Genomic DNA, 21,267 nt, shown 5'->3' with positions numbered 1-21,267 from the left:
GCAAATATTTCTCTGCCCTTTTGGAGCAGAGCACTCTCCTGGCTGCTTTCATTTGTTGCACTGGATCATCCAAGTCATTAGAAAGTGCCTGAAAAGAAACTTCATGTCTCATGCTCATATTTTTTCCTTGGAAGCAGATAAATAAAATGGGTCAGGGCCATTTCTTCCCCTGCTCTTCTCCTTTCTTCATTTGGTGGCAGCGTGTTTTAACTCCTCGTGGAGACAATGGGAATTTTGGCCACTTGGAGCTAGGGGACTCCAGATGCCCTTGGAAAGGAAGCAAGACCTGGGGTTTGATTACTGAGAGCTGAATAGTTTCCTTTGTGCAAACACCCTGGGTTCTCCTCCCTGGTTCCAACAACTCCATTTTGCCCTCAGCAGATCCATAGATACAGTGGGTGAATTTGAGCAGTGAACAGTAATTTTGACTAGAGTTTAATTTTGGAGGGACATAAACCACTCACAAAGTTGGGCTGAATTTGACAAGCACCTTTTTCCAAAAAACCAAACAAAACCGACAAGCCTAATACAGGAGGCTCTTTTTAAAACTTCAAAACATTTCATTCCAAAGTGTTTTCAAAGCAAAGGGGTTGGTGTAGGTGTTTCTGAAATGAGCCTTTTGGAGGTTTTATTGAAAAACCTGACTTAAGAAAAAAATTAAATTAAACTCTAAAATGGAACGTTGTGTTTCGGATCAAACACCATGTCCTAAGTTGACTCAATATTTCTATTTTATTTTATTTTTCTTTTTTTTTTCCTTTTTTTTGATTTGGTTCAAAACAATCAGAATTGCTTCATTCCCTGCTCCCCTCCCCCAGGTATCTGAATCTGACCACTGTACAAAGCATCCCTTATCCACCCAGGTCGCCGTCATTCACCCCAGAACACGCTGGCCAGAAACCCTAAGAAGCAGATCAGCTTGGCTCTCCCTGCAGCAATGGCTGCACAATTCCCTTCGAAACCGGGCAATTCCTATTGTGCTTAAAGTTCCTTTCACATCCGAGTCGCTCATCACGGCTCCCTCTATAGCTGACCGTGAGCAATTCCAGCCCAGGATCTTTAGGACCAGCCACACTTGCTGTTAGAGGGAACCAAGCTGTCCAGTTAGAACTCGGAGATACTTTAAGCAAGGGGATGTGAAGTCTGCAACAGATCTATTCTTGGGCAGAAAATATCAGTGGAAATTGCTGTTTTCATTACTGCACGTGGCTGTGGAAAGGAAAACCTTTGTCCAGGATAGATCAGCTATTGCATCTGTCCTGGAAATTAATTTGTCAGCAGCAGCTGGGAGAACTGCAGCAGCATTCAAGTACTTCGCTGCCAGCTGATATTTAAGGTTGCATTTGGATTTACCTTTCTGCCAAATGCTTTTTGGCTGCAAGACAGTGCACAGTCACCAACCCAAGGAAGGGTTTTTCAGGAAGTTCTCTGAAGAAGAAAGAGCATGACAAAGAAAAGGTCCCTTAGATTTTACTCTGCACATTTTTAAGCAATGCAATTACAATAACTTCTAGCATCCTAAATCAGGTTTGAACATTTTGCCCCATGAGTAGTTCTTCTAATTGCATGTAGTTATCACACACTTTCAAAAAAATTAAAAATGACATCAATTCTTTGAGCTTAAGGAAAGAAGCTCCTACCTTCAAGCTTGATCTAGAGGCTGTCCTGAAGCCTCCCTTTGCTCTCCATCCCTAGAGAGCTGTTTTGCCCTCAGAGCAACCCATCTTTGCAGCAAAAGAGCAAAGGGATTCTAAGGAAACATCAGGGCTCCTCACATGGGTGAAAACTGGGAGATCTCTCAGCAAAGTTATTCTCTGGTTCAATCAAAAAAATCTGTCATCATATACTGAGGCTGGTGAAGAGGTGATAAAATCATTCAGTTTTGGGACACGAGCAGTTCTCTCAAATTTAAATCAGATGGAAATGGAGTCAATTTGTTTGGAAAAGTAGCTCAGCTCTCAGCAAGGATTATGACTCTTATAATTCTCCTGTAGCTGAAAATGGAGCGTGTTTCAGAGCAGTAAACAACCACCATACTTTTCTTATGAACTTACCTTGCATCATAGCCCTGTCCCCTCATGAGGACAAACCACCAGGAACCTGGTGCTGTGTTCTGTGTGAGCATGCAGGGAATCGGGAATCGGTGCCTTGCTTGCTCTGAGGATCTCTCCATGAGTTGACGCACAAGCACAAAGATGAGTCACAGATGGCTCAATTGCTGCTGGAATCTCAGCACAGATCTGAGCAAGTTTGGGATGCTTCCCACCATGAATACTTCACTCCCTGCCTCACTGCAGTGCCTGCTGTGCAAGTGCTTTAAAGGGTAACAGAGAAAGGGCTGTGCCTTGGGAAGAGGAAAAACCATTCTCCTTAAACACACTTAATGGGGCTAGAAGACCCAGGTTCAAGTGTAATAGTGGAGTTTCCAGTTAGACCTTGGGTTCTACTCAGCTTCCACTGCTGAGAGACAGATTCTCCATCACTGCAGGATGCAGGAACTATCAGACAATTACCAGTAAGGACACACAGGGTGGACTTGGTTGTGGCTATAAGTTAGAGGACGTGCTGAGATTCTTTCCAGTTCTGTCACTCCAGAACAGGAGATTACCCCCGCTACACCTTAATCTTGCTTGGAAGGTGCACCCTGAAAAGACACAGGCTACAGGTCAAGTCCACGCACAGCAGCTGCTGAAGTAGCAGTGTATGAAATAACAGTAATGCAACCTTTCAGCAGAAGCAGAGTCACATTTTTCAAGGAAACATCATAAGCATCACACACTACTGCACAGTTAAGCAGTACTGAGACAGAAAGTTTTGTTTGAGGGTACCTAGGACGTGACTATCACTGTTGTGATCCCATGCAGCAAAACACTGATGCAGTGCATACCACTCTGCCTAGTCCAGTTTGTCCTCTGAATTGTCACAGACTAACTGTGGTCCAACAGGATTTACGTCAGATGGGGTATAATATGTCTTCCTGCAGCCAGTGTAAAATGTGAAGCCAATATAAACACTATATACCATGTTCTAGCAAATTCAACACAAAGCAACAGTGTACACACACCTGATGTGGAGCAGATTTGTCCTGCCAGGTGATTTTGCAATAAACAGCATTAGTGTTATCGAAGGGGAATCCTAGCCCCATCTATTGTCCTGACAAGCCCTCACCTCATGTTTCCTGCTTAAAGAACCCTCCTGTCAGCTCAAGCTCACATCCAGCATTCAGAGACACTAATACTGCTCTGACAGGTTATTCATCATGAGTTCCCAAATCTCAAGCAATCACAGCTTGTAAGTGCAGCCTGTAGGGAAATTTATGCCTCTTAGCAGAGATGCAAGAAGGAATATTGATGTTTGTTTTATTAAGCTTTGGGCTTAACACTAGAGATTCTCCTCATGCCTCTTGGCCTTGAGATAAAGGAAAGGTCTAGAGCTGCCATGGCCCCATCTCCTCAAGGCAGTGCAATTATCAGCTGAAGGCTTGATTAAGCTCGACTAAACTTCCACAGCAGGAGAGTGGCAGTGGCATGCTAGCCCTTCCTTACACAGAAACACATCCCAAATGCACAGTAACTTGCACAAAAAATGAATGGCCACTCATTTTAGGGTCAGCTGGTCATTTCTACCACAGAAACTACTGTGTCAGCATCTGCAAGTATTTAAAACTCTCAGGCTTTCTTGTATTTGTTGTACCTGCCTTCTGGGTTTTTTTAAGCTTTATGTCAGATGGTGCTGAGTTTTCAAGCTTTTCTCCACAGGGATGAGGCCATCAAGTGACCCACAGGGTACAGAGCCAGACAAAACTGTGGAGTTGTGATGGGAGCAGATATGGTGTGGGGAGAAGGTTGCAGAAGGGAGTGGGAAGATCTGTCTGTGAGGGGTTTAAAATGACTCTGAGAAAATCTCTACATTGAGAGTTTGTAATATTGAAGAGATGGAGAGGAAGGAAAATTTTACACAAGAGAAGAAGGAGAACTTCCCAGCCTTACTGTGTGTTACTGGTAGCAAGGCTGGGTCTGAAGACACTGCCTGAGCAGGGAGTGATGTGGAGGTGATGCCTGAGCAGACACACTGGAGGATTGTACAGCAGGTTTCCATCTGGGCTGTACCTGATCACAAAAAGCAACCCCATTATGAAAACAAGGAGGCACAAATTTAGCAGAGGAGCCTGGGGAAGTATTGTCAGTGCAACTCTTTTAAGGACATGGACCTGACAGAAAGTTTAGCATCTTTTCTTTCTGACGCAGCTGGGAAAAGCAAACAGAAGAAACCCAAAGAAATGTCAGCTGTTCTTCAGGTCCAAAGCAGAAGCAGGAATCTTCGAGGCCAAGCAGGACTGGGAAACAAAAGCTCTGAGCTGAATTAGCTCTGTAACAGTTGGTGCTGTAAGAGAAGCCAAGTTTCTACCTTGCATGGATCCCCTGTGCTCTGGTGTGCAGCTGAGCCCCAGCCATCCACAGGGTGGATGTTTTAGTGCCTGGCTCTTTTTAACTGGCACATGTTAAGAGCTTTGAATTAACAGGTGCATAAAAACTGTCAAAAAACACTTAGCTCTCAAGACAGTCTGTCGGTTGTATTAAAAATATGGTTTTATGTAACCACATTCTCTCAACACTTGCTGGGTATTACGGCATGGGAAAGTCACTCGCCCTTTCCAAATGAAAGCAGCGATGTTTAAACTCTCCTGCAGGAAAAAAAAAAAAAAAAAAAAAAGAAAGAAAGAAAATGAGAAAGGCTACAGTTCCTCTGATCTTGCCAAGGATTTGCTCCTGTTTCAAACACTAAAGGTCGATTTCTTCCAGCAGAACAGGACCGGCCTAAAGCTCCAGACTAGGGGCAAGCACCCCAGCAGGTCGAAAGGCCAGTGTCTTGCAGGCTTAGTGAGGTGGAAATGAGCAGTTTTTGACAACTGAATGGGAAGATGTTCCACTTGCTGACTGAGGAGGTGGTATTTAGTGTAAGCATGGTCTGGGTTTTAACCCCCCTCCCCCCAAGTCTAATAGAGATTTAGAGCTAGGAAAAAAACCCCAAACTATTTGTGCCCATATTTCAGAAGAGGTTTAGAAATAGTTTTAGTTCTCAATCTTCCCTCAGTCATGAATCCAGAACATCTGGGATCCCAGAAACAAAAGCATCAGGTTTCCAGAGTGGAAAGAGCTCTAAGACACAGGTCCAGAAGAATTTTTAAAACTCTCGAACGCATTTCTGAAATCAGTTCCCTTTCAAATATGTGGCAAATACATTAAAGTGGGCTTTGGATTAGTTTTACTGCCTCTTGATAAAAGCCATTCGCACCTTTGATGTGTTTGAGGATGGCAGCCATCCCAAATGCCTTCCCCAGGCCTCGCCTCCACCAGGAAGTCTCCTTCTGGCTCTCCCCAGGAATACCCAGATGGGTTATTATTTGTCACCTCCCCAGAGCTGACCAACTCAAAACAGCCACCTCTGAGGTTACAGACACAGTAGGTGAGAGCAAAGATTTCTGAGTGCAAGTGTTTAGGGTGTAGTCGTGAACATGGATAACCCCAAAGCCTGTGAGAAGTGGAAAGAACAGCAGGGACATGGGCTTCTAAAATTGGCTGTGAGTTTAATCCTACTGAGTTTTAATTCTGTGAATCAAAGCACTTCCAATACCACCCTGGGCTCACCCACATTCTGCTCAGCCTGGTGGCTCTGAGGAGCACTGGTTATTTGCCTGGCCTGAAGGACAGATGGGTCCATGAAGTTTTTCGGCAGCTGCTGGAAGTAGGAAGGGAAACTTCGAAAGACAGACGAGAAAAGAAAACTGGTGGCTTGGAAGGGTTTGAAAAATGAAAGGCTCCAGTGTGGCAGGCAGCTGGGGCAGAAGAGACTGACTAGTCCTTGAAAAGCAAACGGTGATTCCCCTCTATGAAAAACAGATAGAGCTTTGTGAATGCTGAGGCCAGAAGGAGCACCATGAGGGCCCAAGTGCAACTTGCCAGGCCAAGGAAAGTATTTTCCAACAGCTTCTCAAGTTCTGCCAGCAAAAGCATCATCCCTCACAGGGGGACTGTCACTGACAGTACCAGATACACTGAGCAAGTCCAGGAGTGGAGCCTGCCTGCTTGGCAGTGCTGTTTTCCTGCAGAACTGGTTAATGTCAGTGAGGCTGATGAACACTCCACAGTAGTTAGGGGATGCAGTGGGATGTCATGGAGAAAGTCCACTGCTAAATATTTTGATTTGAGGAATGAAGAAAAGAAAACAACTGGTATTTTAGCGGATGGGGGAAAAAAGATCTGGAAGCAAGAAGAAAATCCTGCAGAGAATGAGACATGACTTTTTAAAACAGCTGCAAGATGTTCTTCTTGGAGGATCAGTGGAGCACGTTAGGAAAATGCTGGAATGGCCCTGGTTCTTCATGAGCACATCCTCACGCCAAAGAGTATCATCTTCTCCATGAAGCAAACCACCAAAACGTGGGAGCAGCTGCAGCTCACACAACAGCTAAGCCAGAGACACAACCGCTAGGAGACCATCAGCACTACAGACAATGAAATATGCACCATCAGCAACCAGAGTCATCACCTAAACAGCTACAGTACTATTTAAGATGTGATGTGAGGTTTGGGGTGATGCTCAGAAACCTACTCCAGATGCAAACTGGAAAACTTTGAAGAAAATTCTGTCTGAATTGGATTAACCCCTCCTTGGGACAGAGTCTATCTACACTGGAATGGGGAAAGTGACTTAAGCCTGCAAAGGCAGAGCTGTTTCACTGCACCTGGCTCATGTGCCCAAGGCAGTGAGTATACTCAAGGAGAGATTTTGGCAGAGGCTCACAGCACAGCTCTCCCATGAGTTTGCTGCCCAAGCTAACAATCCAAGGGACAGCCAGTTTGTGACTCTTAAATGCAGTCAACAAACACTTCTAGGGGGATATCGCTGATGGGCTGATGGCTCATGACCTCCGAAGGCAGTGGTAGTGCAAAGAGCTTCTCTCCCACATGGAAAAAGGAAGGAAGCGAGATCGCAAGGTTTGCTGAGACACCATCTGCAGGATAGCTCCTGCCTGTGAAGGAGTCACACCAGCAGGGATGTGCTGTTACCTGCTGCCTAGGAATGACTCCCAGAGCTCTCCATCCCTTCAGTTCTCTTGGGGATACAGTGGTCCACGTGGAGGTAATGGTCAAGAAGGTCAGCTGCCCTTTAGCTACATGGTAGGCAGCTGAAGGGCTCCTATTTGTGTTGCTGCTGGACTTAGGACTGCAGAGCAGCCACAGCCTCACTCGGTATCAATCACCAGCCAGACACCATTGCTAATGTTGTAGCTCATGGAGTGACTCTGTCCTTTGCTCTACTACCTCCTTTACTGGCTTGTTGAAGGAAGAAGCTGTGCATGTGAAATAACTCACTGGGGTCTCCTTCAGGACAGTTAGGGACTAATGCAGGAGCAACACAAGGTCAGCAATTGTGCATTTAGAACTGCTCCTGCTGTGTGTCCTTGTCTGCAGCTGTTCCATTACAAACCCATCACAGTATTTGAGGGCTCCCAAGCCACAGCAAGTTCAGAGCAATGCCCTCCCAGGCTGAGATTTGGGGCTCAATTTGGCCCTGCATAATCAGGAAACACCAGGAAACCAGAACAAAGACCAATTACTGCAGAGAAAAATGTCAGACAGACATTTGAAGGGTGAGCTTCAGCCCCAATAACCTGAACATGAGAGGATCACACCAGTCGATCATGTTCAGATACATTACCAGTACTACCAACTGCTAGAGAAAAGTAACTTTGCATGGGGAAGTTAAAAAGGCCCATCATTCAGGGATTTATTTATGATTCATATTTCACTTTTATTACCCACAAAGCATTTTTTTGGTGTTTGGGGTTTTTTTGGTGTTTGGTTACTCAGCTCCAGCCCTTGAAAGCTGACTGAAGGAGGGCCACAGCTTCAGCCAATGCACAGTCTGGGTGAAGTGACTCTGTTCCTTCATTCTGCCATCTTGCCACATCCTCCCACATTCTAAACAACGTAAGAGACTGAAGGGATATCCCCAACACTGCAGCTTTCCCTTGGAATGATTTATATCCATTTCAATGGCATCACAAGTCATAAAATGGGTTCTTTCATCTCTCAGGGTTTCATTCTTTGCTATGAGGAATCTCCAAGCTTTTCTCTTGCTGCCTGCAGAAAATGGATCCCAAGCCTCCACCAGAGCCCTGGGCTGAACTGGGTACGAGGCAACCCATCCCATCCCAAATTTCCATCAGTCTCCAGAAAACAGCACCGTCCTTACGCAGTGGAACCAAGGAAGAGGCTCCTGGAAAAGAGTCACGTGTTCCATTACCCATCTCTAGAGCTGCAGCCCCAGCATGTGCTTTCCAGTCCCAGATATCCCATCCCTGCTGCTGCTGGACTTCCTGCACTCATGTCACCACCCACCGCTGCCTATTCAATAGGATACCGTTCCCAGCCCCTGAAGGATGGTGTGGCTTGGAGTGCTGAATCTCTGCCACATGTGAGAGCTGTTTTACCTACTTGACCAAGAGCAATTTTTCCCAGTTCTCCCCTCTTGCACTGATGTGCCAGGTGTGAAAACCAGTTCAGACATCAAAACCCACTGCTCAGCACTGGCAGCGTGGAAAAATAAAATCACTGGCTGATCAGCCAAACAAGCAGGTGGGAGTGGTAAGGACAGAGGCAGGAGAGACAAGGTACTAAACCTGCCCAGTGCCCCCAAGTGCCTCGTTAGACTGATTTATGTTTAGCTAATTGAGAAAATGACTCTAACTACACAATCCAGGCCCTAATTCAGAAAAGGCCACGCTTTTTAGTGTCTCTACCTGAGCCTTAAAAGGCATGATTTAAACGCTGTAACTAACAGGCTGCCAAAGGCAAGGATTTGAAGGATCTGATGTCCTATCATGCCCAGGGGGTGAGGCTTGGCTCACTTCTCTCATTACTTGGTCTTTCCCCACTGATGTACAAGTTCTCTGCCAGGACATAAATCAGGGAAACCATGAAGGAAACCAGTCTCATGCCCCATCAAAGGAGCCAACGCTCGCTTTAATGGGACCATGCTGACCAGCCTAAATAGGGCACTTAACAAGCATGTGGTTTTTATAATACCAGCCCACATCTCTACACCCTGTTTGCACTGCCACTGGCAAAACCCTTTGTCCATTACATGCCACACCTGCTTATATACATGGAATTAGAAAAGGGATCATGATATAACACCAAAGTGCTGAATATAGGATTTCTGGGATGGATCAGGCCTGCAGAAAAATTTTAGCTACCTCTCAGCAACTGCATGAACCCTTATACACAGCTATGGCATGTGTAAGAGCAGAGCACAGGGACCCAAGACACTGTTACACAGAACCTCACTAAAGTACCAAACTCGGTCCGGGACCCACAGAAGCTCAAAGATCCCACATAAGGTGCACCTGGTAAAGTTCCAGGCCTCAGGCTGGGACAAGCCATATCACAGGGTGTTTAATCCAAACCTGAACCTTGACAGAAGGGTGTTAGGAACAGTTAATCTTTAGGTCCTACTGTCCTAAACAGAAAATACAGATTAGACAGAATCCCAGCAAAGGAGGGAATTAGATATTGCTCTGCCTCTTTCTTGGGCTCCAGAACTTCCCCAGAGGTTATCTTCCCATGAGCAATCCTCTCTAGCAGGTTCTTAATGCAGCTGACCAGGAAACACAGTACCTCCAACCACTAGGCCAGTCTCTACATTTCTCTCTTACTAGTTTTTCCTCATTCGGTTCAGATGGGATCCAGACCCAAAGGAAAGACTCCACTGCATCACAGAAGGTATTAGGAAGAAAAATGGCTGATGGAGAACCTGTGTCACTCCCCAGAAAGCTCCCCTCAACTCAAACCTCTTGAGAGCCCAGCTTCATCTGGCTGGATATACAATCAGATTGGGGATTGTCCAAGTGTTTGACACCATGCACTACACATCTTGGGAACTCCAGGCTGAGTCATGACCATCTGTGCTCATTTAAACATTTCTTGAAAGAGGAGGGAGTGCTAATCCTGACATCCTGGCCAAAATGCAACATGGACAATTACACTGTGCTTTGTGACATTCTCAGTGGTGTACACTGGTGTTTTCCCAGTTCTTCCCATAATGGTAATCTGGCGATCCAACACAGAAATGGCCACGTTGCCAGAGGAGAGTCCCCTGTGCCAAGCCCTGCAGTGTTACTGTCAGACATCGCATGCCTCTATTTTCCCTGCCGTGGGTGTTCAACCCCAGTGTGCTTCACACTCAAGACTTTTACCTCTACCTGTGCGAGAGGTCCTCACTAAAAATCTGCGCACTCATTCCTGACCTGTGCTGAACTTTCCATTCTTCCATTCTTCTGAAGAGATACAACACACCAGTGGAGTGGACGGCACACCTGCCCTCAGTGCACACCTGGGACAGCCGAGCCAAATGTAACATCAGCTACTACAAAGATAGAAATGGCTTTTGCTTGAAGAGCCTCAATTCCAACAGTTCTCTTTCCTTCAAGGAGAAACAAGAAAAAACCCCCAAGGCTTTTGTTGCACCAAAATCATCTCCTGGCATTTCTGACCAGCGCACATGTTGTTACAATTAGGACTGGACTCCCTGGCTCCGGCACAAGGGGAATGTTAAACCGGCACACTGGCACCCATCAAAACATTCGCGAACTTCCAAAGTGGAACTGACACCATGGTAGTGGTTTATATCACACGTCAGAGAAAGGCTTCATAACTGAGATCAAACAAGTTAACTCATGAGCTCCCTGGCTAGCAAGAGCAGCCTAATGCTGGGCTGCTATTGTTATTCCATACAGCTGTTTCACGTGGCTTCCAGCCAGTCCACTTCACTTTGCAGGCTCAGAAGTTAAAGAGAGAACTGGCCAGAACTTCAACAAGGGACTTGTAAGAGAACATAAACTGCTGATTGTAACAGCATCTTCCCTCTCAGGCAGAAACAGCACCAGCACTATGAGAATGGTACACAAGAATTTTTCAGCCTTTTAGCAATTTTGTTGCATATAAACTGACTCCCTTCTAGGAAACCTATATTCTTAAGCAGTTGTAAAAAGATCTTTGGACTTGGAATTTTTTGCCATTTTCAGAGTTCAAACAATAATCTTACCTGTGACAACAAGGTGTAGAAATACTCTAATCACATTTTAGCCTACCACAGAACCACAAATTACATGCAACATGGTGTCTGTTTGATTTCTGTGTGATACCATTTGCAATTCAGCTCTTCTGTCACAAGCTCTTCTGCGTGTCTCCAATGAGCTGAACACAGCTGTAATGAGGAACAGACCTATCCTCTAGGACTTTTAATCTCTTGAGGAACAACTGGGGACAGCTGCAGAGAATGGAAACGACAATGGTATCATTAAATTATTACTGCACTTAACTGGTATCCTGTTCAAGATCCATCAGCAGGTCGCTACAAGGTGTCCTGCAACTGCAGACACAGCAAAGGAAGTCAGTCACAATTTTGCTCACAATATCATCAAATCTGCTTTTAGGTCAGGTCTTTCAGCAAATTAACAGGGAATGCAGTGTACCAGCAACAACAGAGCAATGCTTCATACGTATTTCTAGTACTACTATGGAGTTAGATTTTAACTCCAATTAGCCCAAATTATGAGCAGCTGCTCTAGGAAATATATTTATCCCACTTTCTCCTATGTATGGAAGGCACCAGGAGAGATTTTCCACCATTGCCCTGAGGTAGTTAGTTGAAAAGATTCCTGCCAAGCTGTATCCTGCCATGTCTTTACTTCATACATTTCCATATTTTGGAACAGCCTTTTCTGAGGTTTTATTTTCACACAGCGGAAAGTTGCCAAAGGACATATCTGATTCTACCATTTATCATCTCCTGTGGAAAAAGTGTTGGATCCCTGCGTTAGTCTCAGATATCACAACTGAAAGTAAACACACTGCGTACAAGATGCACTGATTTATTAATAGAATAAAACTGAAATGTAGTGACATGTTTTTCCACTGTTAAAGCCAGAGACAATCAGTGTCCCATTTACAGACTCAGTGGCATCATTCAGCAACTCATTCATACACTCAGACCAACACATCCAGGTCAGGTATTCCAGGAACCATTTCCACACTTCCCTATTACAAAGAGGTTAACAGGGAGTGCAGTCTCCATGGTTTGCAGCTGCAATCAGTCTATGGGAGATTTTCCTATGTTCTCTTTTAATTTGTGAGACTTTCTCCACCTGGAATAGCTTTTTAAAGCCCTTCAACAGCAATAGAGCAAATCAGCTGAACTTTCGTGGGGTACTAACCTGCTCTTCAGGCAAGAAAATGCATTGAATGTTCTACAAAAATAGGCTCATTTCCAATATACTGTGGGGATTATTCATTACAAGATGTCTTATTGGCTAATTATGGCTAATTATTGGCACTTTGAGGCAACTATAACAGACAAAATCTCTGCAATGGAACAACTGTAAATGTAACACTCTCTTTTGTGTGTTTCTACTTCTACATTCTGCAATGTCTTAAACTGTAACCCATCATTTTTGTTAAACCATAGCAGCTGTGATTTCATAGCTAATAGTGTTATCACTGTACAGCTTCATGATTCAGCATCATCTGAAAGGAACAGGTGAAGTGATAAATACGAGGTATTACAACTGACTTTGCAGTTTGCCTCAATGTGCAAATTTCCTTTAAATCAGGAAAGAGCAACCTCTACGAAGGCAATTAAAGTAAGCACTTGGGTTTCACAGCAGGAGAAACCGTTGGAAACTAATCCCTTATGGATACAAAGGAAGACAAACATCCTATTGCAATTGTCAGAATGTGTTCTGAAGCAGACCAAGGTGTAATGTTTCCTCCTGTAGAAATCTTTCTCTTGCACACTGCTCAGAACAGGAACCTGTGATATCAAAAAGCTGAAAATCTTTGGACAAACCCTACTGTTCACTTCCAAGTGTTTCAGGAAGGAACAAAAGCCCATGAAGAGCTGGGCAGTAGAACATGAATGCACACCGGAATGATGATAGATGATGAACCCCAAATGAGTCTTGTGGAAAGAAAAGATCCTTTAAAATTTGAAAACAGTATAAAAGGAAAAGAGAAATGAACTGCATATTACTGGCACTGCTGAAGCCCAGACACAGCATACAGCCACAAGCCTGCAGAGAGTACCTCATCCATAACCACTGGCTTATCTGCATCCAGCAGTCAGGTAGCAGAACAAGCTGGGGAGCTTCCTGAAGACACATTTACTGCCTGAGTTTGGCTGTCCATGTCGGAGAGGGATTTGGTCCTGGGGTTTTGAGACTGTTCAGAAACTGCAGGAGAAGCAGCAGCATGGTTGGCATGGTGGCTCTCCTGTCCCACAACACTGGGAGCAGGGTTCTCCTTGGCTGTCCCAGTGTGGCTGTGTGACTGGCTGGATTGTCTCCCTGCTTCTGCCTCCTGCTGCTGCAGCATCCTCTCCACCTCAATCTCGAGCTCCAGATTTTCCTCATCTGCCTCCACGTCCAGCTGCTGCATTAACTCCTCCAGCTTCCTGGCCTTGCGGAGCTCGTTCTGCTGGATGATGGTGCACAGGTGCTCCGTGAGGTGCTCCTTGATCTCCGTCTTGTGCTGCAGGTCCAGCTTGGCTGCCACGTACTCGGACTCGGCCTTGTCATAGCGCTTCCTGCAAAACCAGCAGCATTTCTGGAGGGTTAATTCTCACAGCACCTCACAACCTGACACAGGGACTTTAAGAATCCTTGGAATGCAACGTACTCTGCAATGCATTGTGCCAGCTGTTAATGACACGCTGCCACATTAGCAAGAGCGAAGAAAATAAGAGTGAATTGATCAAAACTTCTCCAGACACTTGGGGCTCTGCTGTTGTGCATTCCAAGAGTTAAATTGCTCAGATTGAATCACAAACACCCATTTTTACTGCCTGTTTGAAGAGATGCATCACTAGCAGCAGAAAGAACCCATCAGAAATTGCAGTGTTTTCACACTTCTAATGAACACCCACTTAGTGAACTGAAACACCACAGAGCAGTTTGGTGTTTCTCTAACCCAACCTTCCCCCCACAGATACAGATGCTCGATGGAGCACACTGACATTTGGATCATGTACTTTTCTGGCTACCCATATACATGTTCAGAAAATCAGGGGCAGCACAGACTGACACAGCACATGACCTCAATACAGATGTAGAACTTTATTGCAAGCATCCTCCTGACACTCAGCTCCTGCCGATTTGCACTTCCTGAGATGATAAATATAGCAAAAAGGGAATATTCTAAGTGTTTACTGAGTTAACACACAGAGAATATCTAGCACTTTAATGGCTGGTGTCCACATTAATGATGCATCTTTCACTACATCAGTAAACCTCTGTATTCTAATTAAAAGAAAGATAGATGCAGTCTTGCTCATCAGGAAAGGGAACACATAAAGGCTTATGAAGCACGACTACAGAGCACTCATAAAAATAGTATTAGTAAGGTGATTGAATAAAGAATCCAGCACTTTTATAAAACCAGATTCCAATATCTGCTTAAACAAAGCAACAGAAAGATAGGAGAGGTCCTTTGCTTAGTGAAACACAAGGAAATAAGCCATAGAAACGCCTTCCCAAATATGTTCTTTTATATAGTAACCACATGACTTTTACCCAGCTGAAAAGGCTATGTCTGCAGTGGGCAGAAGATGCCCACTTATGTTTCCCTCTCAAGAAAGTCAGGATTTCTCTGGGTCAGATACCTGAAGCAGCAAAACTAATGCTACGCTGGAAACATCTGCACAGGTAAACCTTTGGGCTGAATTCACACCTATCAGTCACATCATATTAACAAAAATTCTATTCCACAGCAATTGTCAAATGTTGCTAATTAGGTGTCTGCTCAGGACTATTTAATATTGCACTTTTTGACCGACTGAAATGCTTTGTGTTTTAGCACTAGAACAAAAGGCAAGTACTAAGAAATTGCTTAAAAAGACTCCACCTGAAAGTAAATTTGCTTTGGCTCATAATGCATAAAATCTACAACACTGGAAGTATCTACCTCACATTTCCAAATCCCTCCCTCAAGAAAACACTTACTAAATTCATGAAAGTCATTAAGATTTTGGTGAAGTTTACCCACTTGTCCTAACAGCATCTCCTTTTGCTATTGTCATTAAATACTGCTTTCCTAATGTCAAGAGCTGCTTGTGCTCTTTAGCCAGTAAGCATGTCAAATAGATACATCATTACAAAACTTGGGTAAGAAGATTTCAGGAGAATTTAATGGTTTTAGAAACCAGATGAAACCTAAAATCCATTGAAGTGTTTTTTCTCTTGAGGACACGAAATTTTGTATTCACATGCAATCAGCTACGCTAACTACAGTTAATCTTAGACATTTCAAATGATAATTACAGCAAAGAAATCTTAATTTTTTTAGCTACCGGTCCTATTTCTTTCAAGACTAATTACAATGTTTATTGGCCTGTGGTCATGGTATGGCATTAGTCAGAAGGAGAAATGAACATTTAACACATTGAATGGTGAACCAAAAACCGCGAGTGAGCATTTCTGCTTTATGAACCGGCTGCACAAACATGCTGCTGTTTATCTACTGATGTTGTGGTTTACCCACAGCTAATGTGGTGTTTCCATTAATTTCTTGCCTTTAAGGAACTCATCACAACTAGAGTGATTAAAGGCACATTGTGAAGGGTAAAAGCTTCCCTGTTCCTTCAATTTTTGGTCCTAGTTGCAAAAATACTTCAGCAGGATTATATGTTTTAAGCTTTATTGGTCCCATTGATTCCAGCAGGACCAGAGCCATCCTAACAAGAAAATTTCCCTGAACAGGATTTTCATTTCAGGACTTTTCAAGAAAAACCTCTTTCCCCCTGAGATGAAATAAACAACCTTGAAACAATAAAGCAGGGCTTATGGACAACCGCACACTTAAAGCAGGATCTATGTCTTGTGACAGCAGTATCCAGTCAGAAAACCTGCTTCAGTTCCCAGATTCTGAAGGAAAAATTAGGAAATAAAAAGCATACTTTTACTTCCAGATCTGAAAGCCCCCCAGACTGTGACCGCTTTAACTGCACATTATTACAGTGACATGACTTCATTAGTGCTTCAGTGAGAGGAAACAGCATTTTCCCTCCTCTCAGGCAGGGCTATTCCCATTCCCTCCTCCCTGTGTGTCTCTTACCGGGCATAGGAGTAGTCCAGGCTGGCCTGGTCAATGCGGTTCCTCAGGATTCCAATGTCAGCAGACACCATGTCATCCAGAGCCTGCAGCTCCTTCTGAATCCTTTTCAGTTTCACTGTTTCAGCTTGAGTTCTTTTGGATCTGCAAAAGGAAGATGATTTTTTTTTTTAAATTTCCTTTTCAAGCCTCTCTTCTTGACATACTGGGCCCCATTTCATTTGCAAAGCAACTGACTTCTTTAGTACCTATTCAGAAGGTTTCTCCTTTACGGTGTAGGGCTTTTGATCTTTTTTAGCATCCACAGGGATCTAAAATGCCTACTATTAAAGGACTATGGCAAAATTACGTAATGACTATAATCAAAGTGCCTAAAATGGATTGTGTTTCTTCACTGTGGAAACACACAAGAAGCTGCTGTATCTAAGTAGTTCTCAGTGTAAGGAAACAGGAAATGGCTTGGGGGGAAAGCGAGAGGGGGAAGGGCTTTTAGCCCTGCAAATATCCCCTTTCAAAGAAGCTCAGTTAGTAGGGGCCAAAAAGTCACCTAACCTAAGCTTGATTTCCATTTTGTAAAATTATTCCCAAAAGGCCCAGCCAAATCCCAATGAAGTGAATGGAAAGTTTTACATCAAATACAAAGGATTTCAATCAAGCCTTATGTAACCTTTTTCAACTAGGTCTGTTCATTCCTAAGTCCTGAAAATGAAATGTTACTAACGGCAACAAGCTTTGATGGATTTAATTCCCAAGGAAGATAAGTGACTTTCAACAAGCTTTTATACTGCATCACTTTGCCATCATTCATCACCACCAGCAAAATGATGCTTCTCAGCCACTGCTTTACACCCAAGGCAGGTACCTGAAAGCAAGACTAGGTGTGCAGACAGTGCCACCATCTCCCATTTGACCAGCTGATGCAAGTGGAGGAAAACAGACATCCTGTGGTATGGCTGTGAGCCTGAGTAAGGCCTTTGAGTGACAGAAGTAACTCCTTCAGTGTCTTTTCTCTCCTCAGGCTTTGCTTCCAGGAGGAAGAACCAAGCCTGGTGGCCACACCCATGTTTGATGTCCTACAGTGACTCAGAATAAAGATGCTTGTGTTTTAGCATCTTTAGCAGAGTACAGGCTGTGTTCACCTGTGCTACCCAAGAGCTTTGATTGGCAGACCATAACACCAGCCTGGGAGAGCACTGCAAGCCTGAAAACTTCACATCACTGTCCTTGATCCAGTGTTATCAGCTGTTCCAACATCCCTCCCTACAAACTTTGCCTTCCCTGTAGTCTTAAACTACCTTGGTGGACAACACTGTACAATGCCTTAAAGCCTGGTCTCCTGAAGAGCAAGAGCTAACAACTGTGAAAGTATGTACATTTCTATAATTTCTAGTCATCCAGTGGTAAAACAGTACCTTCTTAAAGCTGATCATCTTCTCAACATTTTTCACACGCTAGTGAGCCGAAAGTCTAAACAAAAATAGCTGTAGTTTCTTCTCATAGGTTATGAATCACATAAACTTCCCTTGCATCCAGCAAAACCAAATCAGGACCAGAACAGGAACGAGCATCTGAGCACCCCAACTTCCAAATATGACCTCACTAACAAATTCAAGTACTTCAGCTAATCCTCAAGTTGTGTATTAACTTTTCCATCTGTACACAGAGCTGCAGCTTTGGAAGTGTGAAAAGCTTAGTCACAACTTCTTAGCCAGCACTTATCGAATGGAAATGTCCATCACAGCTGCTCACAGAGCAGAGAGAGGAGGAAAAAGTGAAATTTAAATCAAGATATGTAACTGGTTGCAGATGAAAAGTAACCCCTTCGCCAGGCTCAGCCCCCACCTCTCAGCAATAGCTCTGGCCAGGAGTGCCTTCTTGCGTTTATTCTTCTCTTCTATCAGACGCTGCTCTTGCTGGAGGATTTCCCATCGGGATTTTTCCTGTCTGCTCATAGACAAGAACATAAAAATTAATAGAAAGTTCATTTCTCTCCCTGCTCCCCATATTCTAACACAAATATTCACTGTCATATATTCTGGAGCAAACTCTTAAAAAAGTCGAAGGAAAAACAAACACGTTTTGGTTCTGAGGAAAGAAGAACCATGTGCAAGAAGCCATTCAGACCAATAAAACACTTCCAGATGAAACCTGCTGATCAGAACTAAAATCTGCATAACCAAATAAGCTGCATGGAGCACTTTTTCAGAAATGGATGGAATTTTTTATTTAAAGGATGTGCTTCCCTATCAGGTAGAAGCAGTTTCAAGTTTGTTACTGGCTGCTACAAGTCACCATCTGTTCAGTCTGCCAACACAGCCTCTTTTTTGGAAATGTTTTTTTCCATAAAACAGATTCTTTCACAGGTCTGCTTTACAATACAGCTGAATGATACAAATGAAATGGATACAAATGAAAGGCTAGTAAGAGTTAAAATTACAACGAGCAACAAGGAAGAACAAGAATTCGCTTTTGCCACCAGGGAAGGACTGATACTGATTCCATTTCCTAGGCTACATCTCCTAAGAGATATAACCATCCCAAAAGATGGAAGGCCAGGCCTCAGGTGAGGGGGCACAACCTGTGTCAACACAACCAGGCAGGATTTAGGAGAAACAAAGAACTGCTTTGCTGCTTTCACCACACTCTGTTCTTCATGCCCTCTTTCAGGGAGCCTGAACTGAAAAATACCCAAATAACTCAGCTGTTAACAAACATTTCTGCACATCTCTTCAGATTTGTCCTCATCACCCTATTCCTAAAACCTCACACACAGAAATATTTTTAGTAAGATTTAAATTCAAGCATCCAGGCTGAGATGAATCCAGCAGAATCAGGAGGTGACTGCTGCAGCTAAATGTCATTTGCTTTCCACGGTGAGAAAAAATTCTCTGCAAAGTTCCCGAATCAAACAGTGTCTGTGCTTTTCTCACCACAGAAATGAGATGAACAGCCAGTACTACTGCTGAGCTGCATCCACTGGAGGAATATGACTTCTCAAAGTGCTGCTATCCTGGTGTAGGGACTGCAGGCAGGTGATCCCAGCCCGCAGCTGGGCAGGGAAATTACAGGCAGCACAACCATCAGCCACAGCCTCTCAAGGCTCATCCCTGAAAAACAGAACCTCCTGGATCCTTTTGAGTCTAGAATTTGAGGGGAGCCACGAGCTGCTTCTCCATACAGATGCTGCCACATAGAAAAGGGAATGATTTTATCTCTCAAAGCTTCCTATCAGACACAGAAAAGTTTACTTCACAATGAAACAATGAATCAATACAGAATAACAAACCCCACCCCTTGATTTTACCGACTTACTAACAATTCCACTTTCTTTCTCTCCACTTGGGTGTTGGGCTTTGCAGGGCGGGGCTGGGCACTGTCCCTGCCATTACAAGACTCTCCCGGTGTCATTCCCTCCTGTTGCTCTTGGCTGTCACTTTGCCTTTGATTCCCAGCGGCAGGAGGACAAGGTGTTGGCCCGGGCTGCTGCGGGTGACAGGGCTTGGGTTGTGGTGCAGAAAGCAACTGCTCTGGAGTGACACGGGCTGCTTCTCCCTGCAGTCCCAGCTTCTGGCATTGCTGCTTGAGGGCTTTTTCCCTTTGTAACTGCTTCCGAGTCTTGGTCACAGCCTGGGGGTGAGGCTGCTGCTGCTGCTGCTGCAGCGGCTCCGAGGGCTCGTACAAATCTGTCAGTGGAGAAACAGGATTTAAAAAAATCTCAGTATCAAAGACAGACTCTGACAAAGCTGTGCTGGGCAAGCAAAAACCAAAATAAGGAAAACCCAAGCCAAGGTGTCATGGGAAGGCAATGTGGGGGAAACCTCAGGAGCCTGGAAACGTTTTGTTAGCCTAAGAATCAGGAATTTTCAAGGAAACCAGTATCCCTAAATGAGGAGAGGGAGGAATAAGAGGCCTGGACTGCAGGCCTAAAAGAGAAACCATAGGCAGGAATGAGGTGACTCTTGGGATAATCATGGAGAGGCAGATCAAGGGCTAAGGAAGGGTCCCTGCCAGCCTGGTGGGCAAACTGAGGTAATGAAGTTTAGAATGGGGAAGAACGAGGGCAAAGAGGAGGCTGGGAGCATGAGTGGGGTATCAGGCAGAGATGTGGGTGCAGGACAAGGGGTTGGAGAGTCTGGGATGTTTGTGGGAGAAGTTGCAGGTGGATGAAGAGGGCAGGAGGAGATGCAGCTGGATGGGAGAGACCGAGGGGCTGCCTGGGAAAGGGCAAGCGTTTGATGCGGGGATGGACAGAGGGGTGTAGGGGCTGGGGAGAGGGAGAGAGGTGTGAATGGAGGGGCTGAGGGAAGGGTTAGAAATGTGGGTGGAACGGCTGAGAGGAGGGACAGAGATATGGATGGAGGGGCTGAGGAGCAGGACAGAGCGGTGGGTGGAGCGGCTGCGGAGATGGGGTGCTGAGAAGCGATGGGAGGCAGGTGCAGCTGCGGGGGCTGACAGGGTGCCGAGGCCCAGAGTCTTCCTCCGCGCCGCTCCCGGCCCCGCTGTCCCCACTCCCCGGGCGCTCCCGGCGCGGCGCAGTCCGTACCTGGGCGCTGTCCCCGCAGCCGCCGCAGCTCCTCCTGCGAGAAGCCGGCCCAGGCCTCGGCCATGGCGCTCCCTCCTCCCGCCGCGCAGGCCCCGCGGCTGCCCCGCCACCGCCGCGCCACCGCCGCAGGCGAACGCCGCGGACAGCCCGGCCGGGGGCCTTGCGCCGCGGCGGCGGCGGGGCGGGGCGGGCAAGATGGCGGCCTGAGGGGACAAGGGGAGAGGGCTCGGTCCGTGTGGGGCCTGAGGGGTCCGGAAATCGCCCGTGCTCCGGGGAAAGCTGCCCTTGTGGGCACATCCCGGGACTCCTGAGAACCTCGTGCTGTAAAGAATCACAGAGCCAATTAGGCTGGAAAAGACTTCTGAGCTCATCGAGTCCATCCTGTGACCGTACAGGGCTCACTGGGTCCCGGCTAGTGGGGCTTAAATGGAGAGGGGAAGCCGCTCCCGAAAAAAGCATACAAACTTCAAGGAATACCACACGTATCCCCATGTAATTTATAATTCGTAATTAAGTAGTTGTAAGAGTAGGTGAGATCCTGCTCCAGCATGTCTA

At 45.3% G+C, this 21,267-nt stretch overlaps 1 protein-coding gene across 2 annotated transcripts; it reads right to left on the bottom strand.

Annotated features, from left to right (window-relative positions):
- Positions 1–12,013: 12,013 nt before the first annotated feature.
- On the bottom strand, positions 12,014–20,799 carry GORAB (golgin, RAB6 interacting). 2 transcript variants are annotated; one of them, XM_082287182.1, is made up of 5 exons: positions 20,713–20,799; positions 19,474–19,852; positions 18,012–18,113; positions 16,173–16,313; positions 12,014–13,647 (listed from the first exon to the last, which is right to left on the bottom strand). In XM_082287182.1, exons 1-5 carry the CDS (start codon positions 20,774–20,776, stop codon positions 13,185–13,187), a joined length of 1,149 nt encoding a protein of 382 aa, XP_082143308.1. In that variant the 5' UTR covers positions 20,777–20,799; the 3' UTR covers positions 12,014–13,184. The 2 variants fall into 2 exon arrangements, with proteins under 2 accessions (XP_082143308.1, XP_082143309.1); XM_082287183.1 differs by having other exon boundaries at positions 19,486–19,852.
- Positions 20,800–21,267: the final 468 nt, after the last annotated feature.

The sequence above is a fragment of the Coloeus monedula genome (genome assembly GCF_965178545.1).
Source record: "Coloeus monedula genome assembly, chromosome: 9".
Taxonomy (NCBI): domain Eukaryota; kingdom Metazoa; phylum Chordata; class Aves; order Passeriformes; family Corvidae; genus Coloeus; species Coloeus monedula.
Note: the sequence above shows the minus strand (reverse complement) of the source record. Positions and strands in the feature narration are given on the sequence as shown.

Coding starts and splice junctions, on each gene's coding strand:
- GORAB (XM_082287182.1), bottom strand. CDS start 20,776: ATGGCCGAGGCCTGGGCCGGCTTCTCGCAGGAGGAGCTGCGGCGGCTG. Junction 18,114..19,473: donor GTGGAATTGTTAGTAAGTCG/GTAAAATCAAGG, acceptor GTCTATGAGCAG/ACAGGAAAAATCCCGATGGG. Junction 13,648..16,172: donor CTGGACTACTCCTATGCCCG/GTAAGAGACACA, acceptor CTGGTTTTGCAG/GAAGCGCTATGACAAGGCCG.